Consider the following 12,584-nt stretch of genomic DNA (forward strand, 5'->3'; position numbering starts at 1 on the left):
GGATCCCAGTACCAAGCCCTGTGAGACACCACTCGTGACCGGCCACCAACTGGATTTGACTCCATTCACCACCACTCTCTGGGCCCAGCCCTCCAGCCAGTTTTTAACCCAGTGGAGAGTATACCCATCTAAGCCATGAGCAGCCAGTGTCTCCAGGAGGATACTGTGGGAGATGACTGTATCAAAGGCCTCGCTAAAGTCCAGGTAAACAACATCCACAGCCTTTCCTTCATCCAGCAAGCGGGTCACTTTGTCATAAAAGGAGATCAGGTTTGTCAAGCAGGACCTGCTTGATTAATGGAAACGTAAAAGGTCCTTTTAAAAGAAAGGTTATTTCTGAGTGCTAAAGACAGACATTGTTGAGTTATGTGAAAATATTTGCAAAGTGATTACCAAAAAGTCTCCCCATAAAACTAAGAGTAGGTATAAAGGGAGTTCAGAAAAATTTTACTCTAAGGCATCACTTTGAATTCTCCTGTCTTGCCACATCACATTTAGTTTGTACAGGATGTAACAGTAGAATGCAGCCTGAAGGACAAATTCAATAATTGAAACGTACAATGAAGCATATAATGAAACAAACAAAAAAACCTCCTTAATTCTTATTGCCACATATTGGCCCGCTGGTCAGTCAAAATAAGGGCAAATAAGTCACCAAAAGAAATAAGAGAAAAAAAGGGGGCATTTCCTTCCTGAATAAGAAAAAGTGCAAGTAGCACAGCCTGTTTTCGATCATCTCATAACTGAATAACACTGGGAACAAGATCAGCTCTAAAAACCTTCAAACTTACAGCATCCAGTGAGTGGTCTATAGCCTAAGTAATTAATTTTTACTGAGGTGTCTTCTTGTCACCTACGTTACGGATTTGTTCTTTCTGGTTTTGCCTAAATATCTATAAGAAAAAAGGACTTTGGCCTAATTGAGTAGACATAGCAATCTCCAAATTCAGCTGCTGTCCAGCTCTCGTGTTCTTCAGAGCTCCAGCACGTTTCTGCAGAACTCCCACAGCTTCATACACTCTCTCTCCAATAAACTGTACACTCAGTCTGCAAATTGTAACATAATAGTTTGTGGAGAAGAGACATACTGGCAATCATTTTTGACTAGAAAAACTCCCTAGCATACAGCAGGGTGGTAAGGAATGTGCCAAAACCCTGAGGGTCTTGAAAATATGTAACAACAGAACATCATTAGAATGTGCACTTCGGCCTTGAAGAATCTAATTTTCTAATCTGTGAAATTGCCTGGACACAGAGATCTGTCACTTGTTTTCATGATTGTTAGAGAAAGCCAGTAACATTCTCACATAGTTACACAGCAATTTATGACAAATCCTGTCTTTGGTTATACGAGCATATTTCTTACGAGCTGAAAGCTGCTATAAGACTCTATTCCAGGAAGCAAGATTGGATACCTCGGGAGTTTTAAGGAGCTCTCGATTCACAGTCTATTCAAAAGAGATGAAAAGTATGTTCAGACTAACCACATATCTTTTGCGAGCCTCAATGTTATTAAACTCCGGAAATCACTCTTCATTTCCAACCCCTGAATATCTACTCTTCTAGATGGAAAGTTTCACAGCCCATAATGGGCCTACAAAAAACCTTGAGGCTTTAAAATAAAACACCAAAGTACTCCTCTTTCCTGATATGTCCTGGCTTGAGAAACGAATGGGTGTGCTTTATTTCTACTTAAAACGTAAAAGTAAAGATCTTTTTCAGCACATTTGAGATGTGTTACATCTCCATCAAAACGGAAAGTAACAAAATGAAGTGCATCTTAAATGGATTAAAACTGTAATTAATTTTTCCCTGATTATGAATGTTATTAAAGTATTTTGAGATTAGGTAAATTGATGACAATTTAAAGTTTAACACAAGTCATTTAAAGTCTCTGTCTCATAGGTAAATTGTGCATATAAGAACACACCCTGTAATGCTATCTATTCAAAATTAAATAGAAGAAATTTTGAGGCAAGTGAAGTTATTTCCCATTTTAATTCTGCTATTAGATTGAAATTATTTGGTAAACCATTTCAAATAGTGGCTCCATCAATACATGTGTATAATTGGATTTGGAACTTGTTTTCTTTACATTGCTCCTAATACGTCTCAAGATGTACCATATCCTGAAATGAAGTCTGGAATTAAGCCAGTACTCAAAGGCCTTCATTTTCATATGATCTCCCAGAAAAAAATAAAATTAAAAAATAGTTACATTTATGTGACCCTTCTGCCAGAAGCTGCCTGCACATGAGCAGACAATTGCAGCAAATTTTAACTAAAATTACTTCCCATAAGAGGTGAACATAATTCACCAACTTCCCCCATTTCATTTACAAAGATATCTTAAAAAGAGAAAAGAAACTCAAAAAACCATTGTCTTATAAAATCATTACATACACAGAAAACAGAAAATGGAAATCATCTAGATTTCTATGGGGAATATAAAATCACTTGCAGTGTTTCAGAGCTTCATCAATTTATGAGGTAATTACCAAAAGCTGACAATAATGCATATGAAATAAAAACACAATTTCTGACAATTCAATTACAAGCAAATTCAGGCTTAATTGACTTAACAAGTCCATGCAGCGACAGCCTTAACTGTCTAGAACCAAGATACACTGTGAGGACATTTATGAGTTGTTTTGCTTCATTTTTCAGTCTCATATCTGCAATGACCTACCTAGGTTACAGATAATTATTTTTTTCCATTGAAACCTGGAAGAAGCTCATATTATTTGTACAAAATATCACAATCACTTATATCACAGATAACATGATATTAAGCCAAACAAAAGGAATGAATTCTCTGCTATTATATAGCATTCCTTCTATCAAGCTACATTACTGATCATTTTAACATCAATTTTTCATTTGGTTTCTCTGAGAGCCTAAGAATAAGCAGACGCACCACAACCAGTTGTCACCTGCACACCAACAGGCAATTACAGCTAATTTTAACTTAAATTGCTTCACATAAAATGTTCAAACTCAACTGCCTTATGTAGAAATTAGGAAGAGGAGGAATTGAATATCTGTCAGAAACTAACCAGTTCTTCACCAGGACTGCACAATCCCAGCAGCCCTTCATCAAGGGCACTATAGATTCCATTCTTTTTACCATTGCCCATTGGCCAGTCTCAAGACTGTAATGCATTGAATACATACTGGTCTGATAAAGAATTAGAAAATTGAACTAGTGGAGAATCAAAGGAATTCACCACCATCTTCAGCAGCATGACAGATAACACAAACATTGCAAAACAGATTTGCACAGCCAAAGATTTAAAATATGTAAACTTTACTACTCACAAGCTAGACTGAGATCTGCCAAAATTGCTGGAGTTTTTACCCTTGATCTATTATGATTATTTTGTATTATATACATATGCTGGCTGGACCATTAAACACAAGCTGGAAATTCCAAGATTTCATCTGTATCTTCTTAATGTACAGAAGATATGACATGCAGCACAGAGGTATAATCAGAATCTTAGAAATATTTATTTCCTGCTTCCATGAGAAGGATGAGTTTAAGCTGTTTTTTCTCCTAGAGCTTTGTTGGACAGAAATTTGAAACATCCTGTAAGCTTTGTGTATACCCTAAATAATATACTTCTCTGAATAGAAATTATTTGCATTGTATGACTGAAGTTTCCAGGTTTTTCTGTTTCTTGAAAGGGGTACACACATTAAAAATAAAATAAAGAAGTTATAATATGAATAAATCTGGTCAGCATTGTGTGCTCCAAGTCTATGAAGCTTTTTTAAATCCCATGAAATGAATAAGCAGACATCATTTTTAACACTGGATTTACACATTCCATCAAATGTGACAGCCATCTCAGCCATGTATTTGATTACCCATATTTTTATGATCTGACTTGGTAGATACACACATAACTAATGCACTGGCCTGTTTTAAAGACTGAAATTATTTATATTTTAAAATAAATGTTGATTGCACTTGAACCAATAAGTACAGATTAATATCATGCACCTTTCAACAGATCCCTTCAAAATACGTAAGTAGCTCCACACTTCAGAATAGAAGCATCAAGCCAGAGCAATCAAAAGGAAAACTCAGTCAAACTAATAGATGAAAAAATAAGAAATGAAATCACAACAATCAAGTCATTAATGCCCAGCTCACCCGATTGAAACCAATGAGAATTAGGCACAAACATTTTCTTAAAATACAATCATAAGTGCTTCTAAAAAAATTCTAGAATAAGAGCTTGTATACTATCAAAATATACATACCGAGTATATTGGCATTTAAAGGGTTTTAAATTATTTCACTCTTCTTAAGCAAACTGCCTTCTACACAGACTTGCAAAAAACACATCATCACCTTGACTCATGCTATTAACTAAATATTTCTATTGCATTTTATGATTAGAAGATACAATACCTCTGTCTGAAGTATGGCAGCTCTCTGTTCTTTGGCAGTAAGTGACTCTTTAAGCACTTCAATGTGTTGCTTGCAATCTGAATTCTGATTGCTAAGGGTTTCAAGCTTAGTTTGTAAGGCAAGAAGTTCTGATTCTTTCTTTGAGAGTTCTTGCTTCAGTTGGTCAATCTGTAATGGGGAAAAAAAAAAGGTTAGATCATTTCCAGTTCATAGTTGCACTTGAAATCTGAAAGTCATGAACGACCATGATATGACAACTCAGACACCTGTAAATTCTAGAACACAATTAAGATTTGGACTTTTTTACACTCACAACTTCAATTGAGTTTCTTCTAATTTAACGTACCCTGCCTTAAGAACGATTGCCCTGCTGTTGCAGAAGTTAAAAGGAAACTCTTAAAGATTATACATGATGATTTGGCCTATAAATTCACCACAGACCTCACTTAGATGCAAAGGAATTTATCCTGTGTGAGGCAAGTCTGGCAGAACAGCAAAAATGCATAGGAAAAAAAGTGTTCATAAGAGTATAAATTCAATCCAATAGCCTGTTCCTTCCAACAGCATGATTCTTGTGACTTATCATTCGCCAGACTGAATCAAAGTTTTTTAGGAGCCTGATAAGGAAAAGCAGGCATCTTTGTACAGAGAGGAAAACAGAGAAGTGGAATTTTAACCTTACTTTTCTTGCAAATGTGTTGCTGCCCACCATCCCCACCTCCTTTTTTCCTCCCTGGCAGTTCATGTGGAACTCTCAGGTACTAGGAAAGCCAAGCCAAAGAGATTAACTTAAGAGAAGTCTGGGGAAAATGTTATAAAAAATTCCACAGAGTGAAAGGCCTGTGAGGCTGTAAAAGCATACCTTAGGGGAAACAGCAGAAACCCAGTCACTAACAGGGAGCTTCTCTGACTTTAATGTTCATCACTATATGTCATGGAATTGTGATTATTCTTCCCTTTCCACAATGATAAATGGGAGGGCTAGCCGCAGAACATAAAAGCATGGTGGATTTAGAATATAGGAAACTGAACAAAGCACTGGACGATACACAGAATGATGATAAAGGATGGTGAAATAGGTGACGTAACTATTCTTCCTAAAGTCCTGTGAAATAACACCGGTCACCAGATGAGTGACCATACATCATCTCATGAGGATTATTTGAAATAAAACACCTCAGTGCATCTGCGTAACTCAGATAAACCATACTTCCTTTATATTTGGAAAGTTTTGTGGATGACTGTAACGCCTAGACATTTTTCTTTAAAATTCAAGTTTCAGTTCTGCAAGAACCAGAGAAGTGCTAGAAGAGCTCCTTTCATTCTCTCCCATCAGCTGCATCCCAACAGACATTTGGGATCCAAGAAATCTAGAAGGGTGAGTGGAAGGCAATTCAAAAATCCCCAGGAAAAAAAAGAATATGTATTCACAGGCTGATCCTACTCAGCCACATCCTAAAGATCAACACAATAAAATATTTCAGATTCAATATTGTGTGGCACAGTCACTGGAAACATTTACCGCTGATCAAAATATTTCTATATTTGGTTTACATTGCAAGTGTATCCTTAAAAATCATATTAAAAAATGTTTCTTCCAACTATAGTCCATATGTATGTCAATATATTTATTCCTTGTTTCTCTTTATAAATCTCAATATGTCTGTCTAGCTGGTAAAGGTACTTGGCAAGCCACCTCTGAGCTACTGTATAAAATCAAGAATCTACACTAGCACTAAAAGCAATCACCTTCAAACTCTGAAAATATCAAAATAAGAATGGGAGCATACAAAAAACAGATGTCAAGAAAATGTAAAGAGTGCAGTTAAGAAACGGCTAGAGAAAACTTTCTCTTGAAAGCAAATGACCTTCCTCCATCCCTTGCCAAAATATGTAAGCAAGTATAGCAACTGAGACAAAAATGTATACAAAATGAACAATGGGAAAATCTGCCTACAAGATATAAAGACAAAACGTAAATCTGCAGCCAATATGAATTACGTCACACACTTTATATGAGACCCATGTGAACATCACAGATGCTTAATCTCTCCTAGAAACTCTTCCCGCTTTTTTCCATGACACAACCCACATCCTGAGAAATAATCAACAACAACAACAAAAAGAGCTTCATTTTCATTGCAGGTATGTTCTTTGTGTTTTAGAATCTGTTTAGGATAAAGCTTGTCTACAAGACCTATAAATTGCCAGGAGTTTGAAAATGTGTTAGAGCTCTCAAATAAAAAAATCTTAAAAAAAAAAAATACCAAAACACAACAACAACAAAAAAATGGCTTGAATAATTATGCTTTTCAATAGTGTTTTATTAAAATAAATATTCAAATATTTATAAATATTTAAAAAATAAATATTAAAGTATAAGGGTGAAAATGTACTAAAACTTCAATTTAAAATAAATTATCAAAAAAACCCAAAGGCATAAAAAGAAACCACATCACTTTTAAAAAGAAATTTTTAGACCTGGGTATATTTGCTTTTTTAAAGTTCTACATTATCCGTTAGTGGTTATTAAAAAAAAAAAATTAAACAGCAGATGTGCAAACATTTTCACTTTGCTGTATCTTAAGTGGTGTGGAAGACCAATGGTCATGATTCAAGAGATCTCCCAATTTCAGTACAAAATAGAAGACGAAGGGAAAAACATTTTTGTACTTTAAAAAGACTGAAGATAACCTACAAGCCTGGGTATAAGTGCTATAGCATCTAAAGAACTCCAAGTTTGTCCTCTGATCGTGACCTTTCCCACTACCTCACATATTTCACATGTGTAATTTGCCTGTCAACACTTTTTCAACATTGACCAATATGATCTTGCCTCACCTCCTTCCTGAAACCCTAGTTCCTTTGTCTTCCTTCTCAATTTATGTTTCTCTGTCACCTCCCATAACTTCAGTTCCTTAGACACTAGTGTTTCCAGAAAACCATTATCCTATTTCTTACTTTATTATTTTTACACACCAAAATCTTACATGACATTACATAGAGTAACTGGGAAATGAATGAATGATTCAAAATCATGCTTCCATTATACAGTGTGTAAAGTTCTTATAGACAGACATTAGAGTGCTTTATTACAGCCTAACCAATTCTTAAAACTCATCTTAACAGTAATTTGATGAAGTTGTACTGAACTGTCACTACATTTTCATACTCATTCCTGTCAATAGCATGCTGAGAGAACTACTTAAATTCCACAGTGCAAACTCACACCTGAAAAAAATGCAGTGTTCCTTTAAATATCTGTCTGCTAGCAAAAGGATGAACCCTAGTAAGAGAAGTCTTGCAAAGCAAAAATTATTTTTCAAAACGCGTATCATTGTATATGTTTTCTTTATATCCTTAATGAAGATATTTGAAGCTTCATATCCCTTAGTCATGAAAATCTTAAAACTTGTTTTGACAACTTCTGGCTCGTATGAGGGATAGCAATTTTTGTCCCTTAAAAAACAGAGCAAGGAGAGTCCTCATTAAGTGGGGGGGAAATCTAGGCAAGTTTTCTTTCTCATTTCTACAATTTTTATTTAATTGCTAGTCAAAATTAAAGCCTATATATTTGGAAGAAGTGACTATTACTAAGAACTATTTAAAAAAGGAACGCTTCCCAATATTCTCTGTCACTTATGTACAATAAATAATATTCAGTATTGGCCTCCATTTAACACCATCCCATTTCTTTAAATCAAAAACAGATTTAAACCAAAATATAATTCAAGAATAAATGTGAAGTATTAAGAGCTTTATAGCACCTAAGATTGTTCACTGTGAGAAGAGTTTTGTTCTGCTCTTCACCATCAATCAAGACTTCCGTTTATCAGAATTTATCAACAATCCCAGGTTCAACAGATCAGGTATAATAAGATCTGTTTGCTGACAGCTACACAAATACTTTTCTACCTTGGAAGGTTCTCAGATGAATAATAAAAATAATATCTTCTGCAAATCTCAATTTTAAGTAGAAGTAATGGACTGGTGAAAGAAAACAGACAAAGTTTCATCAGAATGTCACATTTATCAAAGATGAGAAGATTGTGACAAAACAAGGCACGTTTAAGAGTCTTCTCATTTGTCTGCTTTCTGTGCCACAGAAATATACTGAAGCTTTACCTCTCAAAACCACAGAAAATTGTTAACAAAATACTATGCTTTGTACATTACGTTTGTATCACCAGATTTGCTGAGATGCATTAGGAGTTTTGCTAAATTACTAAAATGGAATTGCTTTGAAATTAGCAATGTTTAAATAGGCAAAATAATTTTCCTGATGATAGCTCTACTTGGGAACTTTAGCTACTTTTCAGTAGCTTAAGAGCTACTTTTTTCAACAGAATAAATATCTACTTTGATATTTTTATTTTTAATAAATCTGGATTAATTCCACATAGGCACTAACACTTTGATTTCTTTTGTAGCACAAACCCCCTGGAAAAGATAAAAACATGCCCCAATGTCGCAAGATATCAGCATTTCCTGTGAGGTAGTTTACAAGATACTACAGTTTCCAAACTGGGGAACAGTAACAGCTTTTCTAAGATGGAAAATCTTCACTATCCAATATTACACAGTGGTGAATTTTCTTACTCCTGTACTCACTGTGGAATTCAGACAAAGTAAAAGCAGCTTGTCAAGAAGATAACGAAGATGTACTTTACAAAAGAAAACTGAAAATCAGAGAACTCAGATTCTCCAGAAGGTGCTGACACCTTTTCATTCTCTGACTCTAGACAAGGTCCATACTTTCTCTGAATTCTAGCTTGCCCAACTCTGAAAGATTGCACAAACCCCCTAAATATTAAGCAGTTAAGAACCCAAACAAAAAACTATGATGGACCAACTTTTATTTCATAATAATCATTGCTACTGATTCTGTTTGCGTAGATTTTATTCTGCCATTATGGTAAAATTTTTAAAATCACTGCAAGAGATGATATGGCTGGCTTTCCTCTTCAGTGTTTCCACTTCAGACTGCTGTGACTGGTTTCGCCCCATCTTAGTTTAGCTTATACAAAAAATGCTATTTCCAAAACCTAAATTTATTTATATGAAAATGGGAGCATCAGCTTCAGACTCCATAAACGCAATTTTTTTTTTCCTTTTTTGATTACTTAAATTCAGTATTTTAACACTTCATAAACAAAACACATTCAAGGTAGAGAGCTGGGAATAAACCAGCAGAAATTGTAACATTATATATAAATCATAAAAATATCACAAAAGAAATATTAGAGCTCACAAGAAAGACTATTGGGAGTGTTCATCTTTACCTACAGCAACTGAGCATATCAAAATGCAAGGAGGTAAAAAGACCAGCTGGGTCAACAATTTGGACATCAAGCTTTACTTCTGATAAACAAGCTGTTTTGTGAACTTGATACCAGGAAATGTGTTACATCACTACACATTTACTATCTGCTTGTGGTCAACTCAATTATCTATGTACAATAATTTCAAATGAAAGGTACTCTGCAGGAACAAAGTCATCAAATTACAGATCTTTAAAATACTAGATTTCAATTTGGAATCATCTATGGAACTGCAGTACCTACTGTAAAACTACAGTCAAAACCAGAAAAAAATGAACAACTAAAGTTGTGCCAATATGGTCCAAGTCAAAATTATGAACTAATTCAAAAAGCCATCATTAAAACACCATACACAAGGAAAGGGAAAGGGGACATGATATAGACTCATGATAGCCTCTGCAGAAATAATGCAATAGCCTTTTCCTTACCTCTTACTAAGTAAAAAGACAAACACATTTTTATTTATCCAAAATGCTTCACTCGTCCATAGCTAATGAGTATTACATATCTGAGATTTACCAAAAAAAGACAAGTTCATGTAGAAAACAGAGTTAAAACTTTTGTTTCCATTATTTAAACAGCATTAAACTATTTTATTAATAGACCTTACCTTATTTTTCATGAACTTTGAGTGACTCTTGTAAACTTCTATTTGTTTGATTTCTTCTTCTCGGTCCTCTGTATTCAGAACTCCATTTGTCTTTAACATCTGTATTTCATCTTCTAGATCTCTTATATTGCGCTCAAGTGAAGCTATTTTTGTATCCTAAGTTATAAAAAAAATAAATTATTGAAAATGATACAAAGTGTATACTAAAGCATAACAGAAGTATATCTGTACTTGCAGGAATAACAAATAATAAGGTACAAATAGAGATTGCACATAATGCCACAAACCAAGAGTAATTCTATTGACTGTGGCTTAATGAAATGCAGCATTTAGACCTCTTTCACCACCAGAAATAAAAGCGTGCAAATGCTAGGTTCTGTTGTGCAGTCTGGAGAGAATCCATTCTGGTCAAAATTCTGTCTTTATTCCTACACAGCTAGGGAGGAAGGGAGAATGGAAGATGCCCCATTTCCCACATGTACATGACAACATAACCTTGTTTGCTTTGCTAACCATCTAGGCCTGGCTGTTCTTCCAGGCTCTTAAACACAAAGTTTAGTCTCTGGAGGCCAGTTCATCACCACTGTGGGACAACAGCCTACTTCATTATGTGACTCAATGAGTAATGACTTATGAGGCTGTTTGCCTATTTCTATAGAGTTCTACCTGCTGTCAAGAGGAAAAGTGTCTCATCATGTACTTTTCCTCTACTAATTCAGCCACATCACTAAGAGTGTATCTAGCACTTTTTATTATGAGTCCCAAAATAAACAAAACGACAACGACTAAAAAATTCCTACATCACAGCCAATGGCTGCCACGTGTGCCAGCACAGCACAGACAACATCCAGTGATTTTTTTGGAGTAGCCAGTCATTTGGAAATTGACTGTATCTCTTCAGTGAGAGTTAGAAAGATTGAAAAAGTGATTATGCAAACTTCTCATGTAATCTTCTGTTTAAAAGATTGAAAATTACTCATTAGGCAGTCTGCTTTAGGCTCTGTTTGCAGACTTTTATTAAGAAATTGAAAACATTGTGATTCAGATGATCAGACAATCAGTTGAAGAACGTGAGGGAGCAACGACCCATCAAAAATAAGAAATGGGGATGAAGTTCTTGTACTGCTGAGGTCAATGAAAACAATAAACAAGCCCTGGTTCAGTTAGATCAGGATATTAACCTAGAAAGCCAACTTGGGGAAAAAAAATACAAATTGAATTGATCCTTTAACTAGGACAAGCTAAGCTTGAATGGCACTGCTGAACAACTTTGCTTCTGTTCCTTTTTTCAAAATTAGTTTCATTTTCCTGATTTCTAAGAGTACACCAGTGCTTTCTCTAGGCTGCCTAAAGGAAGGAAAACCAGAACTCCTGTAATATCTTCTTTCATAATACAGCTAGGCAAATTTAGCAATTGAAGACACAGGATAGTTTAGATGAAGTTCCAAAAACCATCTGAACTTTTGGCACTAAAGCAAAAATGAAACTCAGTTTCTTTTTGAGAGTAAGCACTGTTACAAGTCCATATTGAATAAAAGCTATGTAAGGATTAACCACATCATTTGTTTGTCACACTATCATTCCTCTAACATTTTAGCTTTCATCTTTCTAGTCAATACTAAGTATCAGACTAAAAAAAATTTTTTCTTTTATTATTTTCTTATTCCCTACATCAGTTAAATTAATAGAGGTTTTTTAATGGCAAAGATTTTATGTATTTACTTTGCAGCACAAAAAGCTGTTCACAAACAAGTAAAAATATTCATAGCCTGAAGTCCTAGTGGTCTTCCAAGATATGGCAGGAAAAGTATTCATAATATGAATTCAACGTTTGTATTTTCCTTAGAATTTTCACTTCCAGGGAAATTCTACTTAAAAATTAAATGCTAACATGATTTAATTAACCGTGGTCCCTCAAGATTGTTCTCTCAGAAGCTGATGTACTTTCACCAAACATGCCAGAATGCTAGACTACCTGAGCCAGAATGTCATGAGTATCCTTTACATCTTCAACCAAGGAAATGAAGAACACTTATTCTCAGCCAATCCTATTTCTGCGTGAGACAACACATCCCAAAGAATGGTATTTACTCTAGTTAATAATACTATTCTTTTGAAATGTAAATAAAAAAATATTTGCCCAGATCATTTCCATTATTAGTGACTCAAAACCACTAATTGACACTATAGAAGCTGTGTGAAAGGATTCTACCTGTGTGGTGTGAAACAGTCC

At 34.9% G+C, this 12,584-nt stretch overlaps 1 protein-coding gene across 14 annotated transcripts in view; it reads right to left on the reverse strand.

The window, feature by feature from the left end:
- The window catches only part of ERC2 (ELKS/RAB6-interacting/CAST family member 2), a 486,059-nt gene that overhangs the window by 367,522 nt on the left and 105,953 nt on the right, over positions 1-12,584 (reverse strand). For all 14 annotated transcript variants that reach the window (XR_001412191.1, XR_001412196.1, XR_001412199.1 and 11 more), the window contains 2 exons: positions 10,352-10,507; positions 4,421-4,588 (listed from right to left, as the gene is read on the reverse strand). Coding sequence is in view for 1 of the 14 variants with exons in the window: in XM_014943272.1 (XP_014798758.1) it covers positions 4,421-4,588; positions 10,352-10,507 (324 nt within the window). In the remaining 13 variants the exon portion in view is untranslated. The remainder of the gene's footprint in view (positions 1-4,420; positions 4,589-10,351; positions 10,508-12,584) is intronic.

Source organism: Calidris pugnax, unplaced genomic scaffold, assembly GCF_001431845.1.
Source record: "Calidris pugnax isolate Ruff unplaced genomic scaffold, ASM143184v1 scaffold128, whole genome shotgun sequence".
NCBI classification, from domain to species: Eukaryota; Metazoa; Chordata; class Aves; order Charadriiformes; family Scolopacidae; genus Calidris; species Calidris pugnax.